This window comes from Brachycentrus maculatus, unplaced genomic scaffold, assembly GCF_059751285.1.
Source record: "Brachycentrus maculatus isolate JH-2025_06_01 unplaced genomic scaffold, ASM5975128v1 h1tg000475l, whole genome shotgun sequence".
NCBI classification, from domain to species: Eukaryota; Metazoa; Arthropoda; class Insecta; order Trichoptera; family Brachycentridae; genus Brachycentrus; species Brachycentrus maculatus.
Genome location: NW_028281222.1, coordinates 603,382 through 630,000, shown reverse-complemented (window position 1 = coordinate 630,000; position 26,619 = coordinate 603,382). Strand labels below are relative to the sequence as shown.

General features: G+C 33.5%; 2 protein-coding genes and 1 long non-coding RNA gene across 4 annotated transcripts in view; 1 reads left to right on the top strand and 2 right to left on the bottom strand.

Annotated features, from left to right (window-relative positions):
- LOC148302123 (tyrosine-protein kinase-like otk) overlaps positions 1-11,480 on the bottom strand; it is a 57,527-nt gene extending 46,047 nt beyond the window's left edge. For both annotated transcript variants that reach the window (XM_088272058.1, XM_088272059.1), the window contains exons 1-3: positions 11,278-11,480; positions 5,570-5,713; positions 3,677-3,850 (exon numbers count right to left, since the gene is read on the bottom strand). In XM_088272058.1, coding sequence (XP_088128184.1) covers positions 3,677-3,850; positions 5,570-5,713; positions 11,278-11,332 — 373 coding nt within the window. In that variant the 5' untranslated portion in view covers positions 11,333-11,480. The remainder of the gene's footprint in view (positions 1-3,676; positions 3,851-5,569; positions 5,714-11,277) is intronic.
- A 582-nt stretch (positions 11,481-12,062) lies between these two features.
- Positions 12,063-12,525, bottom strand: LOC148302122 (uncharacterized). The gene is made up of 2 exons (XR_015838692.1): positions 12,385-12,525; positions 12,063-12,230 (listed from the first exon to the last, which is right to left on the bottom strand). It is a non-coding gene; the product is annotated as an uncharacterized LOC148302122 (long non-coding RNA).
- On the top strand, positions 12,131-23,467 carry LOC148302121 (uncharacterized). The gene is made up of 7 exons (XM_088272023.1): positions 12,131-12,848; positions 13,534-13,690; positions 16,201-16,363; positions 18,384-18,506; positions 19,686-19,797; positions 20,328-20,452; positions 22,851-23,467. Exons 1-7 carry the CDS (start codon positions 12,515-12,517, stop codon positions 22,902-22,904), a joined length of 1,068 nt encoding a protein of 355 aa, XP_088128149.1. The 5' UTR covers positions 12,131-12,514; the 3' UTR covers positions 22,905-23,467.
- The last annotated feature ends 3,152 nt before the right edge of the window (positions 23,468-26,619 follow it).

Sequence of the window (26,619 nt, the reverse complement as noted above, 5' to 3'; positions counted from 1 at the left end):
TCCTAGATACCGAGACGCTAGTCGTCAGTCGTCGGTCTAGCAGCGGGCGTCGCGGCGCTGACGTTCCGTCGGCGGGGGGCGGGGCGGGGGGCAGATGGGGGCGACGTCTCCGTGGCAACCGGCGTCGTAAAATTTTATGACGCGACAAAGCTCGCCCCACAGCTGCAGGGGAGGGCTCGCTACAGCCGAGAGTCGAATATTATTTACTTAAATTCCAAGTGCTAGGTGGGGTGATCACTTAAATGACTAGTCTCTGACGGTTTTAGTTTATTTATATATGCATATCGCAGTCATACAGGAGAAAGTGACCAAGTGCATTGTTTTACAAAAACGTGATCATTGACTATTTGATATCTTACTAGCTTAATATTGCCCTGAAAAACATCCCAAAGGATTTTAAACTTGGAAGTATAATATATTGACTTGGTAAAAATGACTAACTGCATTGGTGTTTATTTTCTTGACAAGCAAAAGTGACTTAAATGGCCCTCCTGAACATTTTACGTTTCGGTAGTTGGTCACTTTCTCCTGTACGACTACGATATATAAATATTTATAAATATATAAATATATGTAAATATACATATATTTATATATATATATATATATATATATATATATATATATATATATATATATATATATATATATATATATATATATAACGTGGTAATATTTTTCTTTTGTAAATTGCGTGTAAATAATATGTAAAGTGGGTGTATAATAATAAAATAAACAATGTGTTGCTTTGTAATTAAAGTTTATTCTTAATTTATCTTTATAATAATTTTTATATCTATCTATCTATCTATCTATCTGATTCTGACAGTTAATAATATTATCGGAAGTCTTTTGTTTTATTCTGAGCGACGCATGCGGCATCTGGTGGTAGAACTGTTTTATGTAGGTACTTTTTGTAAGTACTTAATAAAATGTATAGGTAGGTACCTAGTTATTTTATTACATATATATATATATATATATATATATATATATATATATATATATATATATATATATATATATATATATATATATATATATATATATATATATATATATATATTTACTAACCGTCACGCCCGTAGGGGTAGGCAGAAATTATAGAACGCCACACCTCTCTATCTTTGCAAACATTCTTTGCCTCTTGCACGTTCATGCATCCCCTCATTCGTTCATGCAACCCGCCGATTATTACGACTCCTAACCTGAACACTTTCAAGTATTTGGCATACCTGATCGTGTCAAGTTCTTCTCGGTCTTCCTCTGCTCTTTTTTCCAAATTCATTACATTTTAATGTTAGAATAGTGAAATAAGGAAGGAATGCAAAGCTGAGATACGCATTATCGATAAAATTAAGAAAAGATTCCCAGGGGGGGTTGAATAAATTCAAGTAATTTTTCACTCTAATATTTATTCAATATTACCCCGGACTGGTACCTAATCGCCTTCCCTTCGTGTGTTGACGATCAAGATAACACCGCGTCTATATGATGCAGTGTCCTATGCACCATTGGGGTGCGGATGAGGGCTTGATGAGGATCTAAAGATCTTCACAAATCTGGATTATCTCCAATCATAGTAGTTATTTTTCGTATTATTTTTTGACATCTTAACAAAGATGAAGAAGAATAGAACCACTTAAACCTGCCTATGAAGTATTTGGACATGTTATCTGATTATTGTTATTTGTAACTATGTGTATCATTAAATGAAAAAACAATTACTAAATGAAATATTTTTTTAAATAAAAATGCAATGATTAAAGAAAACACTTCGTTTTTTACCACTTGAGTTTTATTATAGACTACATGTTTCAGAAGTTAAACTTCCATCATTCAGGTCTGTATAATAACTAAAATATAAAATTGTTCTATAAATAAGGAGAGGGGAAAGTAAGGGGAAGGGGTTAGTCAAGGGACGGAGTATGAAAACAAAGGAAAAATGGAAAGCAATGGCGAAGAATTTTGAAACAATATATTATTTAATAAATTATTATTAGAATTCAGGTTTTTTTGTATTTCTAAATTTTCAAGATAATTCATAATTTGGCCTTTATATGGAACAAGGTGTAATAATTTTAATTTATGAAAGTGAAATGAGTGATTAGTATCTATTATATGATTTGCAAATTCCGAAAAATAATTACTAACAAGACCGCTATGATGTTCTTTAATTCTAATCTTTAAATTTGTTGCAGTTTGGCCAATATATTTTCTATCACAAAAACGAGGTGTTTTCTTTAATCATTGTAACATGTCTTACCACAAAGTTAATGCCGAAACAATAAATAAAATAAAAATGCAAACAAACAGTTGTTGTGTTAGTTTTCTCCGTCTTTCTTCCTCCTCTACCCTTTGTTCTCACTTTTCCCGTGTTCTAAACCCGCTGGGATCTGTGATGTATTCCACGCACGTGTTTCGGAGCGCGCTACGCGAACATCTTCAAGGTACCGATCAATCGAAACACTACAAGGATGCCTCGTGTACAATAAAACGAAAAATGAACATCAATAAGTAACGTCTATGCTAAAAATAGACACTTTGAAAACAGAGGCGTTCGTAATGGATAACTGTTGCTTTGCACCACATTTTAAATGTGTCCAAATCTTTGTACATTATACCGTAAACCCCCCTATAACGCTGAGATAGGTACCGCGTTATCGGAAGGAACCTTATATGAGGTAAATATCTTTTAATTAAACTATATATCGCTCGCTCCTTTCAACAACGTCAGATATCAAAAAACTTGATTTTTCAGGAGATCGTTTTTAAAGTTGAAAAATATAATACAATGTATTAAAAATAAATATCAAGCCACTTATTGAACTTTTTACTGTGCAACAGATCTTTTTAGGTAAAACCTGAAGGTTTTTTCTCCATTTGAAAAATATTTTGTATATTTAAAAAAAATAATTAAACAATACCTTTTCTTCAAAATGCAAAAACAACACTTTCTGCCCTGTAGCGGGTAAATATTGAGTTAAAAATATGCCGCTTTTGCTGGGATATAGTACATTTTTAGGGCATTCCGAAAACATGCATAACTGAAAATTGACGATTTTTGATATATGAGGTTGTTGAAGGGAGTGAGCGATATATAAAAACACAGGCACCGCGGCGTAGTTGGGTAGACGCTCGACTGCGAAACTGGCGTCACGGGTTCGATTCCAGCCAATTGCAAAATTAATTCACGTAAATTCCCTATCCTTACTATCCTGCCTGCAGACAAGCCTCTAAAATAGACGTTTTGCGGGTTATTCCTTTTAAAAAAATAAAAATAAAGCATTTTTTGTATGACGTATTTTTCCGTCACAGCTATAACATGACGAAAAAAATCGTCATGTTCTAGCCGTGATTTATTGCATACCGGACCTTCATATCGTAGTCATACAGGAGAAAGTGACCAACTAACAAAACGTAAATTGTTCAGGAGGGCCATTTAAGTCACTTCTGCTTGGCAAGAAAATAAACATCAATGCAGTTAGTCATTTTTAACAAGTCAATATATTATACTCCCAAGTTTAAAATCCTTTGGGATTTTTTTCAGGGCAATATTAAGCTAGTAAGATATCAAATAGTCAATGATCACGTTTTTGTAAAAAATGCACATGGTCACTTTCTCCTGTATGACTGCGATATGGAGTATTTGTTTGGTATATTAAAGGTGACTCACACGTGACGACGACGTGGACCGGTTTGGAGAGCGCGACGTCTGTGCCCGTCGCGGGCACGACGCACGCGTAGACGCCCGCGTCGCGCAAGCGGTGCGCGCGCGTTATATGCAGCGTCGACGACGTGCCCTCCGTCTGCGTGGCGTGCCGGCGCGCCGTGTTGGCCAAAGTCTCGTCTGTGGGAAGCATAGAAAAAATCATATATATTTTTTATTTATTTCATAACGATACATTTTTAAATACATTTGTTACAATTTCTATAGACTTATACATATCTCTCTCTCATTTCAAAAACTTGATTTTTCAGGAGATCGTTTTTAAAGTTTAAGAATATAATAAAATGTATTAAAAATAAATATCAAGCCCCTTATTGAACTTTTAACTGTGCAACAGATCTTTTAAGGTAAAACAAGAAGGTTTTTTCTCCATTTGAAATATATTTAGTATATTTAAAAAAATAATTTAACAATACATTTTCTTCAAAATGCAAAAACAACACTTTCTGCCCTGTAGCGGGTAAATATTAAGTTAAAAATATGCCGCTTTTGCTGGGATATAGTACATTTTCTGGGCATTCCGAAAACATCCACAACTGAAAATTGATTTGATCGTGCCAAGTTTTTCTCCGTCTTCCTCTGCTCCTTTTTCCAATTACATTCGCCTCATAATTTGTTTTACCGTTCTTTCCTCACTCATACATTCTACATGTCCAAACCATCTCAACACACCTTTCTTAATTTTATCGATAATTCTTATCTCAGCTTTGCACTCCTTCCTTATTTCACTATTCGAACATCTATCATACATCGTTTATTTATAAATATATATATATATATATATATATATATATATATATATATATATATATATATATATATATATATATATATATATATATATATATATATATATATATATATATATATATATATATATATATATATATATATATATATATATATATATATATATATATATATATATATATATATATATATATATATATATATATATATATATATATATATATATATATATATATATATATATATATATATATATATATATATATATATATATATATATATATATATATATATATATATATATATATATATATATATATATATATATATATATATATATATATATATATATATATATATATATATATATATATATATATATATATATATATATATATATATATATATATACATATATACATATATACATATATACATATATACATATATACATATATACATATATACATATATACATATATATATATATATATATATATATATATATATATATATATATATATATATATATATATATATATATATATATATATATATATATATATATATATATATATATATATATATATATATATATATATATATATATATATATATATATATATATATATATATATATATATATATTTATTTATTTATTATAATTATTATTATATTTTTTTAATTTCCGTTAATTGAAAAATAAAACGAGAATGCATGAAAAAACTAAGCGTACACGACGTAAGACATAAAATAATAATAATAATAAAACCCTTATCCGCACCCCAATGGTGCATAGGGCACTGCTTCATATGAACGCAGTATTATCTTGATCGTTTACACATGAAGGAAAGGTGATCAGCCCTCCGATTCAAGTACCAGTCCAGGGTATAATTGAATAAATATTATTGTGAAAAAAATCACTTGTATTTATTTGACCCCCCCTGGGAATCGAACCCGGGACCTCCAGAACGGTAGCCGAGCGTGCTGACCATTACACTACGGAGGCGGACCAACCTTTGCCAACGACCATACCATGTTGAATGTACCGGTTCTCGTCCAAGGAATATAAGCGGACATATATCTCACCGTTTCTCTTCCAGGTGATGTTCATCGGCTGGTACGTGTGACACGTCATCGTCAAGGGGTGGTCTTCTAGGATATACTTGGGCGCCGTGGGGTCCTGCGAGAAGGGGTAATCCTTCGCCTTGCCGATGTGCGCACATTTGACACCTGAAAAGAAATAAAGTCACCTCACATTGATCATCATAATACAAGAGGACATAATAACATACATGTGGAGCCGATAAACATAACTGAGTTTGAAGTAAAGTCCTTGCAATATTTATGTAATAATTGTTAACCTGTCCGAGAGTATGGACGTAAATGAACGTCAGTGCTGATTTTCCTTAAAGGAGTATGGACGTTAATGAACGTCCAAGTCCGTCTGTCAGTTAGTATGATGTAACTTGTATGGCAATGACATATCGCTCACTCCTTTCAAGAACGTCATAAATAAAATAAAAACTCGATTTCCCAGGAGAACGTTTTTAAAGTATAAAAATATATTACAATTTATTAAAAATAAATATCAAGCCACTTATTGAACTTTTTACTGTGTAACAGATCTTTTTAGATTCAACCTGAAGGTTTTTTCTCCATTTGAAAAATAGCTAGTTTATTCAAAAAAATAATTAAACAATACCTTTTCTTCAACATGCAAAAACAACACTTTCTGCCCTGTAGCGGGTAAATATTAGGTTAAAAATATGCCTCTTTTGCTGGGATATAGTACATTTTCTAGGCATTCCGAAAACATGCACAACTGAAAATTGACGATTTTTGATTTATGACGTTCTTGAAAGGAGTGAGCGATATGTGGATATTTTGAACTCATTACCTTTCAATAACTGTTTTCTTTTCAAAACCATATATTGTACATATCGTAGTCGTATAGGATAAAGTGACCAACAAACAAAACGTAAAATGTTCAGGAGGGCCATTAAGTCACATTTGCTTGGCAAGAAAATAAACACCAATGCAATTAGTCATTTTTAACAAGTCGATATATTATACTTCCAAGTTTTAAATCCTTTGGGATTTTTTCAGGGCAATATTAAGCTAGTAAGATATTAAACAGTCAATGATCACGTTTTTGTAAAAAATGCACTTGGTCAGTTTCTCCTGTATTACCACGATATATAAATTTAACCTAATGTTTCGATGCAAAAACGGTATTTTAAGAAACGAAAAACGTTTTAAGGAAAATTTAGCTGAGACTTATCGAATACTGGGCCTTAAAACCGACCCCTATCGTATATAAATAGGGTGTTACTTTGAATGGTTTTCTGAGGCGAAGCTTTACGAAGGAAAACTATTTGGGAAGCAAATTCTAAGAATTGGATGCTTCATGCAAACAATGACCTATGAGTCAGCGGACATTATCCAAAAGTTTGGCAAAATATGGGAATTTTCCTTGTCTAATGACGACTTTATATATTTTTTAAAAAGGTATACGAATAGCGAGCTGTATGAATACGGAGTCATTTCTTATTTCAGAAAGATTTTTTCAAATTTTAAATTAAGTTTTATTTGGTATATACCACTATATCAATCTATTGTGACACGTCGTCTGTCCAAACTTAAAACACAGTAATAATAAATAATAAAACCCTTATCCGCACCCCAATGGTGCATAGGGCACTGTGTCATATTAACGCAGTGTTATCTTGATCGTTTACACATGTAGGAAAGGTGATCAGCCCTCCGCTTCAGGTAAGAGTCCATGGTAATATTGAATAAATATTACAGTGAAAAAATCACCTACATTTATTTGACCCCCTCCTGGGAATCGAACCCGGGACCTCCAGAACGGTAGCCGAGCGTGCTGACCATTACACTACGGAGGCGGACAACACAGTAAGGGACATTTTTTTGTAGTACGTTTTTTTGCATTTTTGGACTAAGTAACACTTACTTAGTCCAAAAATGCAAAATAAACGTACTAAATCTCTTACAATCTAAAAAAATCCCTTACTGTGTTTTAAGTTTGGACAGCCAACGTGTTTCGATGCATTCTTTATCATTTTCAAATGGGCGATTGTCAACTACCCGGAATTTCACCGTCCGGCAGTCCGGTTTTGAAAAATGAACGAAAATTGAAAATTAAAACGACGATTGGCTTGGATTGGCTTGTGCTTATGTCCATCTTTCTTCGGATCGGAGCTCTTGATCGGTGCGTGAACACGTTGCGCGTAAATTCGATCACGCTAAACTGTCGTAGTCGCTTTCATTTTTCAAAACCGGACTGCCGGACGGTAAAATTCCGTGTAGTGCACAAGCGGCTAATGTGAAGCTAAGTCTACGTTTAAGAGTTGGGACGTTTTTAATTATTATTATTATTTATTAAATGCCTTGACTAGTTTTGTGTGTATAACAGCCGATATAATCAATATTTACATTCATCATTTTCTTTTGCAAAATTCGCCTTCGTAAAAACGTCGTTTTCGTTAGTTGGCAACGAATGACGTCACAGAAACAAATCTACACTACTACTATTATAGTTCTATAAAGCAAATATATAAAAAGTACGTGGCATAACACACCCGATGACGTATAGCGGTGTCCGTTTTTCGTTTTATTAAAATATCTTAAGTTTAAACCTTCATACCTTCCTTACTTCTCTACAGATTTCAATAAGAATGTTACCGATAGTCTTGTAATTTTTCATTTATTTTTTTTTGCCCGCCTCCGTAGTGTAATGGTCAGTACGCTCGGCTACCGTTCTGGAGGTCCCGGGTTCGATTCCCAAGGGGGGTAAAATAAATACAAGTGATTTTTTCACTGCAATATTTATTCAATATTACCCTGGACTGGAACCTGAAGCGGAGGGCTGATCACCTTTCCTTCATGTGTAAACGATCAAGATAACACTGCGTTTATATGATGCAGTGCCCTATGCACCATTGGGTGCGAATAAGGGTTTTATTATTTTATTTTTTTTTTGCCAATAATAATACATAATGAGAAAAATCCATTGAAAATAAATCTTTTAAACATTTATTTTCACCGTATGTGAAGCCATGTCTAAATTTCAGCGTTCGATGAACATTTAATTGGTCATGATCGCACATATTATAACACATATACTAAATGACGTGAAAATCCCAAAAATAATTAATGCGGTAAGTAATAATAATAAAATAATAAAACCCTTATCCGCACCCCAATGGTGCATAGGGCACTGCATCATATAAACGCAGTGTTATCTTGATCGTTTACACATGAAGGAAAGGTGATCAGCCCTCCGCTTCAGGTACCAGTCCAGGGTAATATTGAGTAAATATGACAGTGAAAGAATCACTTATATTTATTTTACCCCCCTTGGGAATCGAACCCGGGACCTCCAAAACGGTAGCCGTGCGTGCTGACCATTACACCACTTAGTAATAATAGCGGGTATTTTATTTAGTCCGCCTCCATAGTGGTCAGCACGCTCGGCTACCATTCTGGAGGTCCCAGGTTCGATTCCCAGGGGGGGGGGTGATTTTTTCACTCTTATATATATTCAATATTACCCTGGACTGGTATCTGAAATGGAGGGCTGATCACCTTTCCTTCATGTGTTAATGATCAAGATAATACTGCGTTTATATGATGCAGTACCCTATGCACCATTGGGGTAAGGATAAGGGTTTTAATGAATGAATAAAACTGCAACATTTTGGAACAATAAATGAAGATAATTGAATGATATTTATATGCGAGTATCTAAGAAAGAAAAAAAAGAACAAGAAAACATTCAATAAAAATAAATTGTAGGTCCCGGGTTCGATTCCCAGGGGGGGTCAAATAAATAAAGGTGATTTTTCCACTCGGATATTTATTCAATATTACCCTGGACTGGTACCTGAAGCGGGGGGCTGATCACCTTTCCTTCGTGTGTTAACGATCAAGTTAACACTGCGTTTATATGATGCAGTGCCCTATGCACCACTGGGGTGCGGATAAGGATTTGAAGAAGAAGAAGAAGAAGATATTGTTTTCAATGCATCTGATATTGACAGCAATCATACAAAGTGATACCAGCTGACTATGAAACGACACGTAGTGGATGCGTTTGAAATAATTTCGTTTTATTACATCTTATAATTGGCGGGTTCGTATGAGGAGATGCATGAACGTGGAAGAGGAGAAAATGTTTGCAAAGACAGGAAGGTTTTTTCTCCATTTAAAAATATTTAGTATATTTCAAAAAATAATTAAATAATACCTTTTCTTCAAAATGCAAAAACAACACTTTCTGCCCTGTAGCGGGTAAATATTAAGTTAAAAATATGCCTCTTTTGCTTGGATATTGTACATTATCTGGACATTCCGAAAACATGCACAACTGAAAATAGACGTTTTTTAATATATGACGTTTATGAAAGGAGTGAGCGGTGTACGAAGAGGCGCAGATTGTCCGCAGAGACAGATTGGTGTGGCGTTCATTTCTCTCTGCCTACCCCTGCGGGGAGCGACGTGATAGTTAGTTAGTTATCAAGTGCGTGATTCAATATTTAAAAGGGAAGGCATAACAGCAAAGATGATTAGCTATTAAAATTGAACGTCGCGAAAAAAACACCACTTTAGACAATGGTGTTTGCATTTTTGACGCCACAACGATAAGTATATGTAATTCAATTTATAAACTTTTAAAGAAAAAACAACTAAAGTACAAATTTTACGTAACGATTTTCTAATAAATTAATATTTCACAGATATAGAAAGCATTAAAGCATTTTACGTGCGTAGATAATTTTTTTAATAAACTTCCAGAAAATTAAAATCTATAGAAAATTATCAAATCTTTAAAACTAAAATAAATAAAAAAAAACATATAAGACTCACCCCTACCTAGACTCCATACCAAAGAATATTATTATTTTTTTTTTATTTACTTCGATTATTTCGAATTTTAATTTTAATTTACTTTGTTTAAAAAAATAATAATATTCGTAAAACGAACTCCCTCTCTAAATACAAGTATCTACTTTATTAGAGATGTAGAAACGTTATATTTGAAATGTATTGTATATATACCAACTATTTTGTATTATTTAAATATATATTTTGTAAAAAAAAACAATAAATATAAAAAAATATCAAAAACATGTCATGCTAATATTACCATGATTTTCCGTCCATTTTTTGTTTTATTAAAATTTAATTGAATAATCTTTCGATTAAAATCCCAAAAATGCATTGTGCAATCATTGCACCGTACGAATGCAATCAATATATTTGTTGCACATTCGAAAAACTGCATAAGCTTTAATTAAAAGCGCACCAATTATCTCCCTAAATCTCCTGGAGATTAAAACGGGAATTCGCGAATAAAAAACTGGTTTTGGAACATTTTCGCGACGATCAAACGGCGCCGACATACCGGCCAATACCAAAACAACCCGAAATGCAACCGGCTGTAGCAGGCTAGTGATATTTATACATTTAAAATCATATTTTGTACTCCCACACGGCAGATGCTCATTACGAGTCTCGGGACCGCTGAACGCTCAAAAGAATTGTTTGTTTTTCATAAACAAAGATAAACAAAAACTTGAATCTTGAACCGACAGGAAGCGACGCTTCAACTTTAGAACTAAAGACTTAAAAGTAATAATGTACACCGTTCGTAGCACAATACTCACATGAAAAGAACATAAAAACCTATTTATAACTTCAGGAGGTAATTAAAACAAAAAGTGCATAAAAAAAACACGAAAAAACAGCCGCCAGACATGAACCAGACTTACTTGTGAAAAAAATCAGCAACACGGCGCAACCTTTCGCGATCATTTTCACCGTCATTATTATGTCCTAAATTGTATCAACTCACTGTTTAAACATCACAGAACTTTGTTGCACTTTTTTTCTGCAAGTTTTTATACACATGTCACGGGAAAATACGTTGAACTGTCAAGTGGAAAATAAGGGAGCGCGATGAAAAGCGTCCATCATAAACAAGGATTCCGGCGATATTAATTCGGAAATGTTCGGCCGGCGGCGATCGGTTCTCTTCGGAAATGTCATAAACAAACCGAGTGTTACCATATAAAAAATAATTAAACGTCAACAATTATTCAAATAATGAAACTAGGTAGATACCTACTGACACAACTTTATTCACGAAGCATGGACCATCATTACAGAGTATATTTTTAAATATATATTTTCTTTTCACTTTATTTTGTTTCAATTTTCCGTACAAACTACCTCGATAAAAACTTGTCACTTTGGCTTTTATTTTGGCTAAAGATAATTTTCTTCTTCATTTGCCCATTTTTTGGTTACAATTCCTTACTCGCTGGCAAATAAAAATACCCGCTTAGTACGAAGAAAAGTATTAAACTGACATTTTTTGTATTATTATTTTATAAAGATATGAAACTGTACCAAATGATTTTTATATTTATTTGGAAATAATCATAGCATCGCATGAGCTTAAAAGAGTTATATTAATAATGATATTAAAATAATTATTAGTTTGCCCTTTTTGATCAAACGAATCCATCGGTTGTAAGGTCAAAAAAAAAACATATCTAAATACCCCGTTTTTATTAAACCATTTTATTTAATATTTGTATATTATGGCAATACAAAATATTCAATCTCATTTGAATCACCTGACGAATCTGACATCTCGGAACAAACGTGCGAGGAAGTTGCGAAATTTGTGGTAATATTGTGCTGTTGACTGTGGTGGTGGCTAAAATATACAAACAAACAAGTGTTTAAAGTAATTTTATTAAAATATAAAACGATTTTAGTGCAAATATACTAGTGAAATTCAAGTAAATTCGAACGTAAAAATTCAGAGAATTGGCGCGATTTCAAAAAAAAAATACGTGAATATACCATACCTATGATTGTTGTCCAATTTTAGACTAGAAAACACGAAGATCTGCCAAAGATCCGCCCGTCCTGTAAAATGACGTTTGAACCTATATAAACAAACAAACGATATTCGATTGGTATTGAATCGCGTTCATCATGAGCATTTTGTATAATTACATCCGGAAGAATCATATTTTGGCAATCATCGAGGAAGCGACCATTAAAAAGCGACGGTCGATCAATCTGAGCTATTTCGAGATTGATAAATTGCCCAAAGAGCTGTTCGGTTGCCTCGAAGTTGAACGGCTATATTTGCACCACAACAAGATCAAGGAGCTGGACGGGGATGTCGTCCGACTGGCCATCATTACGACCCTCACCATAGACTATAACTCGTTGACGTGCCTACCCGCCGAAATCGGCCAGTTGGTAAATTTGCAGAATTTGAATATCAGCCATAATCCGCTAAAGAAAATACCGCCGGAAATAAGTGAGTAGATTATAATTTTATTTATTTACTTAGCCTAAACAACATTTCTTCGAGATTCTTAAATGATTTTTCAACTCCGAAATGTAATACTAAACAATTTCAACAAAACTTCAAATATTTGGGAATTAAATATTTCTATATTTCTATAGTTTATAAATTCCCAATTTAGTCAAAATATCATCTTTTAATTTTTTTATTTTTCTGAATTTGCTGAACTATGATTAAATAACAATCATTCTTTTAACTAACTAATTAACTAACCATCACGCCGCTTCCCCGCAGGGGTAGGCAGAGAGAATAGAGCACCACACCACTCTGTCCTTGCAAACATTCTTCGCCTCTTCCACGTTCATGCATCTCCTCATACATACCCGCCGATTGTTACGACTCCTAACCTGACCACTTTCAAGTATTTGGCATACCTGATCGTGCCACAATCATTCTTTCAATTTTAAAAATGGCATTGAAATACTACATTCTAATAAAAAAGTAAACTTATTGCATAACTTAGAGATTATAGAATTTAAAAAAGCCATAATTTAAAAAAAAAATAATTATTAATAATCAATTAAATTTAAGTAACCCTCCTGTTTTTGATATTTTTCCAATTTCTGTTGCTAAAAGCGTGTTCTCCACTTTACTTAGCTTCATACTGTTTTTTTGGTAAGTGGAACACTTTTTTCAGGCCTGTTGAGGAAGTTGGAAGTGCTGTGGTGTAACAGCATCGATGCGGAGAGCCTGCCTGAGGAGCTGGGAGAACTCGGAGACCTGGACACCTTCGGGGCGCGAGGGAATAAGATCAGGGAGCTGCCCAAGAGCTTCACCAATCTCAAGAATTTGCGGTAAATCATACACCCTCATCAATCCTCCCCTTCCGATGAAAAAAAAAAAGAGAATATCAATATAAAATATAATTGTAACGGGCTTAGAATTTTCATGTTCCTCCGTGATATAACTACGTATTACATAAAAGTATTACAACATTTTGAGTGTGTCCAAATACTTGTTCACAAAACTGGATTTGTGAACACAATTATAGGAGTTATTTTTCATATTATTTTTGACGTCTCACCAATAGATGTGTCTAGTGAAGTTCTAGTGATTCAAGAACAATGTTTCTAATTTGGTTAATATATATATAGAACTTCCAAGAATTTGAGTAGTATGGTTGTCAATAATGGATTGAATTGGTGAATGTTACATGTGTGTAAAGTAATCCCTTAAACCAGCCTATGACGGTCGACAGCCCCTTAAACGCCCAGACTTCCATATTCTTCTTCATCCATAATGAGATGTCAAAATATGTATTATTTATTTTATTTAAATCATATATTTTGATTGTAAAAATTTATGGTGAGCATTTTACTCCATCGAATACTACATATAGAGAATAGTTTTGTAGATTTCATGACGTCCATTTTGACAGGTGGTGCCAGAATAAAAAAGTTTGGGAAACTGTGACTTATTAGAGTAGGTATTGCAAAATGAGTATTCACTTGGAACTGGCCAAGGTTCGAGTAGCAACCTTGCGGGCTGATGACCCACATTTAAAGTTGTTTTTTGTTTATTTTAGAAAATTACTAAGCAGTGGGACTATATAGTAATATTTACTCAATATCATTCAAGTTTTTTACTGGCATGACCATTTTTTACTAGCTTATTTGTTTTGGGAACAGAGTTAAATCAGTTTTAGCAAATAAAAATCTATCAGCGGAAGCTAAACTGGCAGTACACAACGGAGTTCTGGTTCCAACCCTTATGTATGGAAGCGAAGCATGGAGTTGGCAAAAGAAGGATGAAAGCAGACTGAATGCAGTCGAAATGCGATCCCTCAGACGAATGTGTGGCAAAGCGATGTTTGATAGATGTTCGAATGATGAAATAAGGAAAGAATGTAAGGCTGAGATAAGCATTATCGATAAAATTAAGAAAGGTGTGTTGAGATGGTTTGGACATGTGGAGCGTATGAGTGAAGAAAGAACGGTTAAACAAATTTATGAGGCGAATGTAGTTGGAAAAAGAAGCAGGGGACGACCGAGGAAAACTTGGCACAATCAGGTATGTCAAATACTTGAAAGCGGACGGGTCAGGAGTCGTAATAATCGTCGGGTATGTATGAGCAGATGCATGAATGTAGAAGAGGCAAAGAATGTTTGCAAAGACAGAGTGGTGTGGCGTTCGATTCTCTCTGCCTACCCCTGCGGAAAGCGGCGTGATGGTTAGTTAGTTAGTTAGTTAGTTATTTGTTTATTTATAATAAATCCATGTTTTATATACCATATCCGCCGTTGTCCGCCTCCGTAGTGTAATGGTCAGCACTCACGGCTACCGTTATAGAGATCCCGCGTTCGATTCTAAGGGGGGGGGGTCAAACAAATAAAAGTTTTTTTTTTCACTCTTTATATTTATTCAATATTACCCTGGACTGGTACCTGAAGCGGAGGGCTGATCACCTTTCCTTCATGTGCAAACGATCAAGATAGCACTGCGTTTATATGACGCAGTGCCCTATGCACCATTTGGGTGCGGATAAAGGTTTTATTATTATTTATATACCAAATATAAATTTATAAATATTATATTAAAATCAAACAATAATTTTAAGTCTACTAAAGTGTGTTTTATTAAAACACATAAAATAAATTTGAGATAATTGTTTCGCCTTGTCATGGAATTTTAAAACTACTGACACAAGTGAAAAATCCGTGTTTAATTTTAATATTTATTATGTAAATTAAAATGAAGTTCTACAAATTAAACCCCAAATCTATAGATGCCACATATTACTTTCAAATCAAATTAAAGTTTTTAATTTGTGTTTTACTTGGTAAATACCACTAATTCTGAAATAGTGGTCGCAAGCCCCGTAAATGCCCAGACCTTCATATTCTTCTTCATCAATGTTCAGATGTCAAAAAAATGATATGAATAATGACTCCCGTAATTGGAGGAAAATCCAGATTTGTGAAAATGCGACACACTCAAAATGTTGTCAATATATTTTTTTATTATTTATTCTAAATGCTAACAATAAAATTATATTTATTGTCCGCTTCCCAGGCGTAATGGTCATCGTGTTAAGGCGCCGCGCTGGAAGTCCCGGGTTCGATTCCCATGGGGGGTGAAAATAAATATTAGTGATTTTACACTGTAATATTTATTTAATATTACCCTGGACTGGTTCCTGAAGCGCAAGAGCGATCACCTTGCCGCCATGCAAGTAATGATTAAGATAACACTGCGTCAATTTGATGCAGTGCCCTATGCACCATTGGGTGTAGATAAGGATTATAAGTAAGTAAGTAATTATTTATAAACCTTTTCATAAAATTTCAATTCTCTCCTTTTGTAGGTGGTTGACTTTGGAGAACAACTTGCTGAACAAACTACCCCCGGATGTGGACCTCCTGGAGTCCTTGGTCCATTTGAATGTGAAGAGGAACCAGCTCACTAGCGTCCCCAAGAATCTCTTCCGCTGCAGGCGGATCCAGTACTTGTTTCTAAATGATAACCAGGTCAGTGAAGTAATATATATATTTTTTCAAAACATATTACATACATTGCTCACTCCTTTCAAGAACGTCATAAATCAAAAATCGTAAATTTTCAGTTGTGCATGTTTTCGGAATGCCCAGAAAATGTACTATATCCCAGCAAAAGAGGCATATTTTTAACTTAATATTTACCCGCTACAGGGCAGAAAGTGTTGGTTTTGCATTTTGAAGAAAACGTATTGTTTAATTATTTTTTTAAAATAAAAACTAGTGTTTTTTCAAATTGTGAAAAAACCTTAAGGTGTAACCTAAAAAGATCTGTTGTACAGTAAAAAGTTCAATAAGTGGCTTGATATTTATTTTTTATTACATTGTATTATATTTTTGAACTTTAAAAACGTTCTCTTGAAAAATCGAGTTTTTTTTATTCATGACGTTCTTGAAAGGAGTGAGCGACATGTCATATACATAATATTCCCGATGAGTAATTTCTATTTCTCATTTTGGGACATGGGATTAAGGTTAACAAGACTGGAACACAAATAATAAAGTTACAAAAAAGATTTTTTTTTAAATAACTAGAACTAATACATGGCAAAATATAAAAACAGTAAACAGGTATAATAAATAGGCATAAGAAGCATATTTAAAAGAAATAAATGAAAAAAACACAAGGTAAGAAGCATATTTAAAATAAACAAATGATAAAATATAAAAAACATAAGGTAAAAACAAAATAAAAAGAAAATATGACTAATCACTACATACATGTCTTTCCGTAAAGTATTTTTTCAGAATCCCGAATGGGTTCTATTTTATACATGTTCTTTTTTTAATATGGTCTTCATCTTCTTCTTCTTCTGCTTAGTGTAGGCCTTGTGGCCTGTTTTTAAGAGGGACTATCTCTTGCGATATTGATTTTCCATCTGTCGAGCCATCTCTTTGGTAGTCTGCCCGGGAGTCCAGTGCAGCGCAATGTGGGGGAGTCTGGATGGTTCCATTCTCCTCACACGCGCGTACCATTGTCTCCTTCGTTGCCTTCCCCACCTACCGACATCTTCGATCTCGCATATTTCCCTTATCCTGGCGTTCCTTATTCCGTCTCGTAGACTCTTGCCACATATGCTTCTTAATAATATTGTAAGATGTTAAAATCATATCTTATTCACAAAATTGTTAGTTTGTCCAAATACTTGTTCACAAATCTGTGTTTTATTGACTCGGGAGTTGTTTTTAATTATTTTTGTTGACATTTTAACACATTGTTTGCGGGAAACGCTATCAAATATCAATAAACATCACCTTTGACTTCAAATATAATAAATTTAGGCGATTATCCACGAAAGTTATTTTTCTATAATCTAAAATCATTCATTTTTACATGTGTATTAACACATTGTTTGGGGAAAACGCTTAAAAGCGTCTTTTACATACTGTTGGTAGAGAGCGGGAGTCGCTTATAAGCGTTCTATTTGCTTACTTTAGGTAGAGCGCGAGAGTCGCCAAGAAACATTGTACAGATGGGAATTGAGTTTGTGTTTACCTTGTGATTAGTATGGTAAACCCTTACCGCACCCCAATGGTGCATAGGGCACTGCTTCATATAAACGCAGTGTTATCTCGATCATTTACACATGAAGGAAAGGTGATCAGCCCTCCGCTTCAGGTTCCAGTCCAGGGTAATATTGAATAAATATTACAGTGAAAAAATCACTTATTTTTATTCGACCCCCCCTGGGAATCGAACCCGGGACCTCCAGAACGGTAGCCAAGCGTGCTGACCATTACACTACGGAGGATTAGTATACGATTGTGATTAGTATACGACCCTAATAAGTATACTTATTAGGGTCGGGGTCGATGAAAAAACTCCCCGACGACAATGTGTTTACAATAATACAATAAACTTTCCACTTTTCTTATTGTTAATTTAAATTTGTAATTACGTGTTTGATGCCAAATTTATTTCCGCAGTTTCTGAACAGACAATGCCACGTTATTGTATGATTGTACTCAATTATCTTTGCTTCACTGTTTTCAGATTAAAAATATATACCTCACCGGGAAAAATAAGCTAGACTTGTCTTTCATCAAGCGGTTGGTGTACATAGATGTCCGGGATAATCCGTTTACGAATACCAAGGCATTCGAAGACAATCTAAAGGTAACTACATTTTCCATCAATTAGTTTGGGAGTCATATAAAAATATATAAGACTTGTTTGCGACAATCAAAGGCAGAGCGGACACCGCCGTAACAAAAAAACGCTTACAGTGTCAGAAATGAAGACTCTAAGCAGCATATCGCTCACTCCTTTTAACAACGTCATATACCAAAAATCGTCAATATTCAGTTGTGCATGTTTTCGGAATGTCCAGATGTACTATATCCCAGCAAAAGCGGGATATTTTTAACTTTATATATACCCGCTACAGGGCAGAAAGTGTTGTTTTTGCATTTTGAAGAAAAGGTATTGTTTAATGATCTTTTTAAATATAATAAATATTTTTCAAATGGAGAAAAAACATTCAGGTCTTACCCAAAAAGATCTGTTGCACAGTAAAAAGTTCAATAAGTGGCTTGATATTAATTTTTAATACATTTTACTAAATTTTTAAACTTTAAAAAAATAAAGTTTTTTGATATTTGACGTTGTTGAAAAGAGTGAGCATTATCTGATGAGAGTCTATGAAGTAGAATAAGGAACACCAGGATAAGATAAACATATGAGATGGAAGATGTCGTTAGGTGGGGAAGGCAACGAAGAAGACAATGGTATGCGCATGTGAGGAGAATGGAACCATCCAAACTCCCCCACATTATACTGCACGGCCAACCCCAAAGCAGACTACGAAAGAGATGGATCGACAGCTGGGAATCGACATCGCAGGAGGCTAATCCCTCTTAAAAACAGGCCACAAGGCCTACAACAAGCAGAAGAAGATTTGCCAGTCATTGTACAGATGAAAATAGTGTTTTAGTTACTTGTGGTTAGTATACTGAGGGTCGGGCGGCAGACCGCCAAAGTATAATTAGGGTTCTTGCGAAAGGTCGCTTGCGAGCGTTCTATTTGCTTACTTAATCACATACATGTGAAATGCCAGAAAATATTCTTTTCATTTTATTATTTTGGCTTATAGCTTCCATATTCTTCTTCATCTATGTTAAGATATCCAAAAATACCTCCTATAGTTGGAGATAATCCAGATTTGTGATTTGTAAGTATTTGTACACACTCAAAATGTTGTATATATAGTAGTTGTGTTTAATTTTTAATTATCAACATGTCATTCCACAAAGGTTAATACCAAATCAATAAATAATATATTTTTGTATATTTCAGCACTATCCGGAGCTCAAATTGGACGACAAATGGAAGCGCACGATACCAGAACCCAATCCGGAAATTGAACCCGATCCTTCGGGCCACAATGCCAACGCCCTGAGAGAAATGGGTAAGTTTTTCAATCTTTTTACCTCTAGATTTGCATCTCGTAATAGCTGTACCCCGCCAGGCATTGCTATGGCCAAGCCCGGTCAAACAGAATGTCTAGTTATTACTTTACCACCTCTACCAATACCTGAATGATTTTCTTCTTTTTTTAATTAATGTTTTACTTAGTAAATACCACTATTTCTTAAAATCTACTGTGACACGTGTTTCGATGCATTCCGCATCATTTTCAAACACCGTATGTGAAGCTAATTCTAAATTTTAGAGTTGGGTCCTTGGGACGTTGAAGGTTGAAGAGGGGGTAGTAGCTGTTTCTTATTTTAAGAAATAGTGGTATTTACTAAGTAAAACATTAATTAAAAATGGATTGATTTTACCACAAAGTGACTGCCGAATCAATTAATGAGATTTTCTTCTTGTTAGTTTTTGTGATCACCTGTCGATGAAAACATGTGTACAGTTTGTCTGTTCACAATTATTTCACCTCTAGTTTTTTTTGCATTAATCTTTAATTGATGCGATGGTTTGCAGCGGCGCGGGCGCAGAACGAGGAGGACGACTCCAGCGTGAGCTCCAGCGACGACTGGCAAAACAGCTACCCGAGCAGCCAGATCGACTCCACGGATCACTCGGACGACGACTTCCAGGAAAATGAGGTACGGGTCCAATCCAACTCACCAGATTGTGTGCTTCCTGTAATTGTAATCCTGATGCGGGCAGTTGCTCTTCCAAGAATGTAACAGTTTGTTATTTTATTGATTTTTGGAACATATATCGCTCACTCCTTTCAACAACGTCATATATCAAAAACTGTCAATTTTCAATGCTAAATTTCATTTTGAATTGATGTTTTATTTGGTAAATATATATGTAATACTACAGTAAGTCTTCTACTTACTCGATTTATTCCTTCCAAAGGTTTTTGTGTAAGTCAGTTTTTTTTGTTGTTGAGATTTTTGATATATGATATGTAATAATATGCCCTAGTTTCAATGGATATAGTACATATCGCTCACTCTTTTCAACGTCATAAATCAAAAATTGTCAATTTTCAGTTGTGCGTGTTTTCAGAATGCCCAGAAAATGTACTATATCCCAGCAAAAGCGTCATATTTTTAACTTAATATTTACCCGCTGCAGGGCAGAAAGTGTTGTTTTTGCATTTTGAAGAAAAGGTATTGTTTAATTATTTTTTTTAAATATACTAAATATTTTTCAATAATTGAAAAACATTCAGGTTTTACCTAAAAAGATCTGTTGCACAGTAAAAAGTTCAATAAGTTGCTTGATATTTATTTTAAATATGTTTTATTATATTTTTGAACTTTAAAAACGATCTCCTGAAAAATCATGTTTTTTGATATATGACATTGTTGAAAGGAGTGAGCGATATTTGCAATGTTTTTTGACATCTCAACATAGATAAAGAAAAATAAAGAAGTCTGAGTATTTTTGGGGCTTACGACTGTCATAGGCTAGTTTGAGTGATCATTTTGTACACATGTAACATAATTTTTTTTTAAACATATACTAATTCAATTCAAACCGTTATTCGCATCCCAATGGTGCATTGAGTACTGCATTATACATACGCAGTGTTATCTTGATTGTCATCACCTTTCCATGAAGGAAAGGTGATCAGCCCTCCGCTTCCAGTCCAGGGTAATATTGAATCAATATTGGAGTTCAGGTCATGTCAGGAGTTCCACTAAAGAACACCAAGGAGTTTGTCTACCTCGGGAGCAAAATAACATGGGACGGTCGGTCTAAGAGCGAGTTCGACTGCCGTATACGGCAGTATCTTTTATTATATGCAAGCCTAGCCTGATGTATACATCAGGCTAGGCTTGCATATAATAAAAGATCGAAAATAATAGAGTCAAATAATATAGACCTAAAACTGAGAATACTTCTCAAAAAGACCGATGTATGGAGTGTCTTGATGTACGGCTGCGAGACATGGTGCCTATCCGAAAGAGATAAGCGGAGACTAGAGGCTTTTGAGATGTGGTACTATAGAAGACTTAAGAATTTCCTGGACAGACCACATCACGAATGAGGAAGTTCTTCAAGGAATGGAAGGAGGAAGGCACCTGCTCAGGAAAGGCGTGCAAGATGGATCGGCCGTGTAATACGTCAAGAGGGTCTCTTGCATGCCATAATGGAGGGTATGACCGAGGGGACAAACTCTAGGGGACGCCCACGCCCAGAGTACCTGGAGGACCTGCGCTGAGACTAGGACGTGCGCTGCTCATCATATGCACATTTCAAAAGACCCCCACAAAACAGGGGAGAATGGAAGAGAAGAACAGAGGAAATTGCTGCAAACCAATCCCGGAATTGAAACCAGAGAGAGAGATTGGAGTGAATAAATCACTTATATTTATTTAACCACCATGTTCATTTGACCTCCCCTAGAACTCGAATTCGGGACCTCCAGAACGGTAGCCGAGCGTGCTGACCATTACACTACGGAGGCGGACAAAAACGTATATAACACAAATATTATAATGTAAGCAAGAACACTCTTGTTAAAGATGTAGAAGAATCCCGCTTCGGAATACCCCCTCAGACACATTGAACAGATCAATATCCGGTATCGATGAGATACTTGAGGAACTTCTTTTGGACTTTCTCTACCATAAGAGAGTACTTAAGCTCGTGTAGTCCCCAAATCATGGAGCCACTGTCCATTATCTATCATACTGCGAATTATCGATCGAATATCGTTCATTGAATAAGTTTGATTTATATACCATTGTTTATTATTTCGAGAAATAAAAATACTTTGTGTTCTGATCCACTCACATTTTTATTAACCAACTAGTTTCGGCAACAACCTGTTGCCCTCTTCAGGGTTACATTTATTATTATTAGTAATAAATGTAACCCTGAAGAGGGCAACAGGTTGTTGCCGAAACTAGTTGGTTAATAAAAATGTGAGTGGATCAGAACACAAAGTATTTTTATTTCTCGAAATAATATATCAATATGATCCACAAAGTTAATGCTTTCAATATTCAAAACATATATACCATTCTTTTTATCTTCCAGGTCGTTGGAAACTATCTTCCGGAACTCTCCAGGTTTGTGGGCACGGGAAGTTGATGATAGAAACCACCTTAAAATATATATTTGTAATTTGTATACAATGCATGGGTAAGACAAACACCATTTGTAAATAAATTTTGTATCTATAATAATAATAATTTATTAAGCTTATTTATTTATATAGAGCCATTTTCACAGATATTTAATATATTCTAAAATATTTTGTTTAAATTTTATATCTTTTACAGAATCATATGTTTTCGTAACAATTGTTTCCAATTGTCATAAATTTTATTTTAATATTTCGCTCACTCCTTTCAACATGTCAAATATCAAAAAACTTGATTTGAATTGAAAAATATGCCGCTTTTGCCGGGATAAAGTACATTTTCTGGGCATTCCGAAAACGTGCATAACTGAAAATTGACAATTTTTGATAAATGACGTTGTTGAAAGGAGTGAGCGATATGTATTTTTAAAAAATCACAAGTAAAATAACAGTACAATAAGCTCTTAGGTAGACCCTAAAAATCTGTGCTTGATTTAATATTTAAAATATAAATTATGGAGTTCTACAAATTAAACGCCAAAATCAATAAATACTGTATAAGAAATAGGTTCCCAACCTTTTTTGATCTGGCGCCTTTTTACCATTTTTTGAGGTAAAGGAAATTGCGAGAACTTCAATGAATAGAGAGGACATTCGCGCAATTTGCTAACTCTAGGACACTAGAGGTCCTGTCTCCCGGAGGATCTCTCCAGCTGGGAAGCCGTGATGTAATAGATTATGTTTCTATGTGCCGGCATGTTGGTATGACTCATCCGGATTTATTGTGATATTTGATATTGATTTTTGTTAAATATTAATGTATGGTTAATAAAAAAAAACTTGTCATTTTTAAGATTGTTTTATTTTAAATAAGTAAATTTACAAAACTTAATAAAAAAATCATTATACTTCGGATAATCTCATAACTTATAGAATAAATAGTTATTCTTTATATATATATATATATATATATATATATATATATATATATATATATATATATATATATATATATATATATATATATATATATATATATATGTAATAAAATAACTAGGTACCTACCTATACATTTTATTAAGTACTTACAAAAAGTACCTACATATTATAAAACAGTTCTACCACAGATGTCGCATGCGTCGCACAGAATTAAACAAAAGAGATCCGATAGGAAAAAATAACTGTCAGAATCAGATAGATATAAAAATTATTGTAAAGATTAATTAAGAATAAACTTTTATTGTCGTTTCTTTAATTACAAAGCAACACATTGTTTATTTTATTATTATACACCCACTTTACATATTATTTACACTTAATTTTCAAAAGGAAAATATTACCACGTTATAAAACGACAATTTTGTTAATCAAAAATGAAGAAACAAAATAAAAATAAAATGGATACTGCTCCTCAAACATTAGAAAACTTACTAGAAAAATTAATACAAAATGCTCAGGTAAGCAAACATCAAAATTTAAAAGATATTTCAGAGAAGTTCATCATTGAAAAATTTACAAGCAAAAATCCTAATGCAAACCAGTGGATGGATATTTTTGAAAAAGAATGTACACGTTTTGAGGTGACAACGGATGAGAAAAAAATTGAAATATTAAGATTGTTTATGGATAAAAGTTGTGAAGATTGGTACAGTTCGATGATGATAAAATTTTCCATGAACTCAGAATGGATAGTATGGAAAAACAACTTTTGTAAAACATTTACAAACAAGGGATGGAACCATGTAATGTTTGCATTATCTTTTAAATATAACGACGGTTCCTTGTTAGACTATGCCATAAGGAAGGAAAAACTTTTGTTGGAGATGAGAAGAACGATCGACATGGGTACCTTAGTAGATCTTATTGTGGCTGGTTTACCAGAATTTATAATTAATAAGATTGATAGAGAAAAATTAGAAGATACAGTCGATTTATTCAATGAAGTAAAAAAACACGAAAACATTGTAAATAAAAAAAGGTTTTCGGATCAAAGAAGATATGGAAATCTAAGAACTAGTGGTAAAATTAAAGATAAAAGTCCATGTAAGATTTGTGAAAAATTAAATAAGGGAACTCGATATCACCCTGAAGTAACGTGCTGGTTTAGAACAAAGGAGGATGATAAGTTTAATAATAAAAATACTATCAGACATGTAAACAATTCAGTTATAGAAGCTAAGTTAAACGAAACCGATCAAAAAAACGAATAGTAACACCATTAATAAATGTCAAACTATTACTAAATGATCAAATTGAAATATTTGGAATTTACGATTCAGGTTCAAATGTTTCTCTAATAAATTCTAAGTTATTAAAACTAAAAGGAAAAGGAAACAATATGAATGAAGCAGATTTAGTAACAATTAATGGTGTTAAAAAGACAAACGGTTTGACGACTTTGAAAATAAAAATATTTGAATTGGAAAAAAACGTTGATGTATATATTATTGATGAAGAAAATTTCAAATATGATTTTTTGATAGGATTAGATATGATAAAAAAATTTAAACTAATCCAAAATGAAGACTTAAAAATAACACAGAGACAATGCTTGAAAAATGAAAATAAAAAGAAAGTAGAAAAAATTTCTACAAAATATAAAATTAAAAATAGTGAATTTAAAAATACAGAAAATAATAACAGCGAGGAATGCAAAATAAATTATAATGAACATGTAAAAGAAGAAGATTTTGAAATAAAAATAAATCATTTAAATCAATTTCAAAAATCTAAAATAAATGAACTGATTTGCAAATATAAATCCGTTTTTGCAAAAGACAAATATGATATCGGCACTGTTAGTGGATACGAAGCGAGGATAGACTTACTAGTAGACAGATATTGCAGTAAGAGGCCTTACAGATGTACTGTAGAAGATAAAAAGGAGATAGAAAAACAAATTGCAAAATTACTGGATAATAAGCTAATAGAAGAATCCTACAGTCCATTTGCTGCACCTGTTACATTGGCATTTAAAAAAGAGGAAAACAAAAAATCCAGACTGTGTATAGATTTCAGAGACTTGAATAAAATAGTAGTGCCTCAAGCCCAACCATTTCCTTTAATTGAAGACCTAATGATAAAGACCAGGAATTGCAAATTTTTTTCAACACTAGATATAAACTCAGCGTTTTGGTCTATTCCTTTACGAATCGAAGACAGAAAAAAGACGGGATTTGTTACACAAGAAGGACATTTCCAATGGACTTGCCTACCATTTGGATTGAAGACCTCACCAGCAATTTTTCAAAGGATACTAGGTAACATATTAAGAAAGTATAAACTTACTGATTTCACCGTTAATTACATAGATGATATTCTTATATTTTCTAAAACTTTTGCTGAGCACATTAAACATCTAACGCAGTTGCTGGAAGCGATCGAAACGGAAGGTTTCAGGTTAAAATTTACAAAATGCGCATTTGCGTCAGACTTGGTAAAATATCTAGGTCATATAATTCAAAATAATTCAATAAAACCAGTAAAGGATAATTTGATTTCAATAAAGAATTTTCCTGTTCCAAAAACGATAAAAAATGTAAGACAATTTCTGGGGAAAATAAACTTTTACCATGAATACATACCAAAGAGTGCAATAATACTAGATCCATTGCATAACTTACTAAGGAAAAATCAAAAATTTATTTGGTGTGATAAATGCCAAAAAGCATTTGAAATAACAAAAAGCATGCTTTGCTCACAGCCCGTTCTAGAAATTTTTGA

Bases quoted from the DNA above. Each gene is read 5' to 3' on its own strand.
- LOC148302121 (XM_088272023.1), top strand. From the start codon at position 12,515: ATGAGCATTTTGTATAATTACATCCGGAAGAATCATATTTTGGCAATC. The intron at 18,507-19,685 runs GTAACTACATTT...TGTATATTTCAG, and splicing joins CATTCGAAGACAATCTAAAG to CACTATCCGGAGCTCAAATT. The intron at 20,453-22,850 runs GTACGGGTCCAA...TTTATCTTCCAG, and splicing joins ACGACTTCCAGGAAAATGAG to GTCGTTGGAAACTATCTTCC.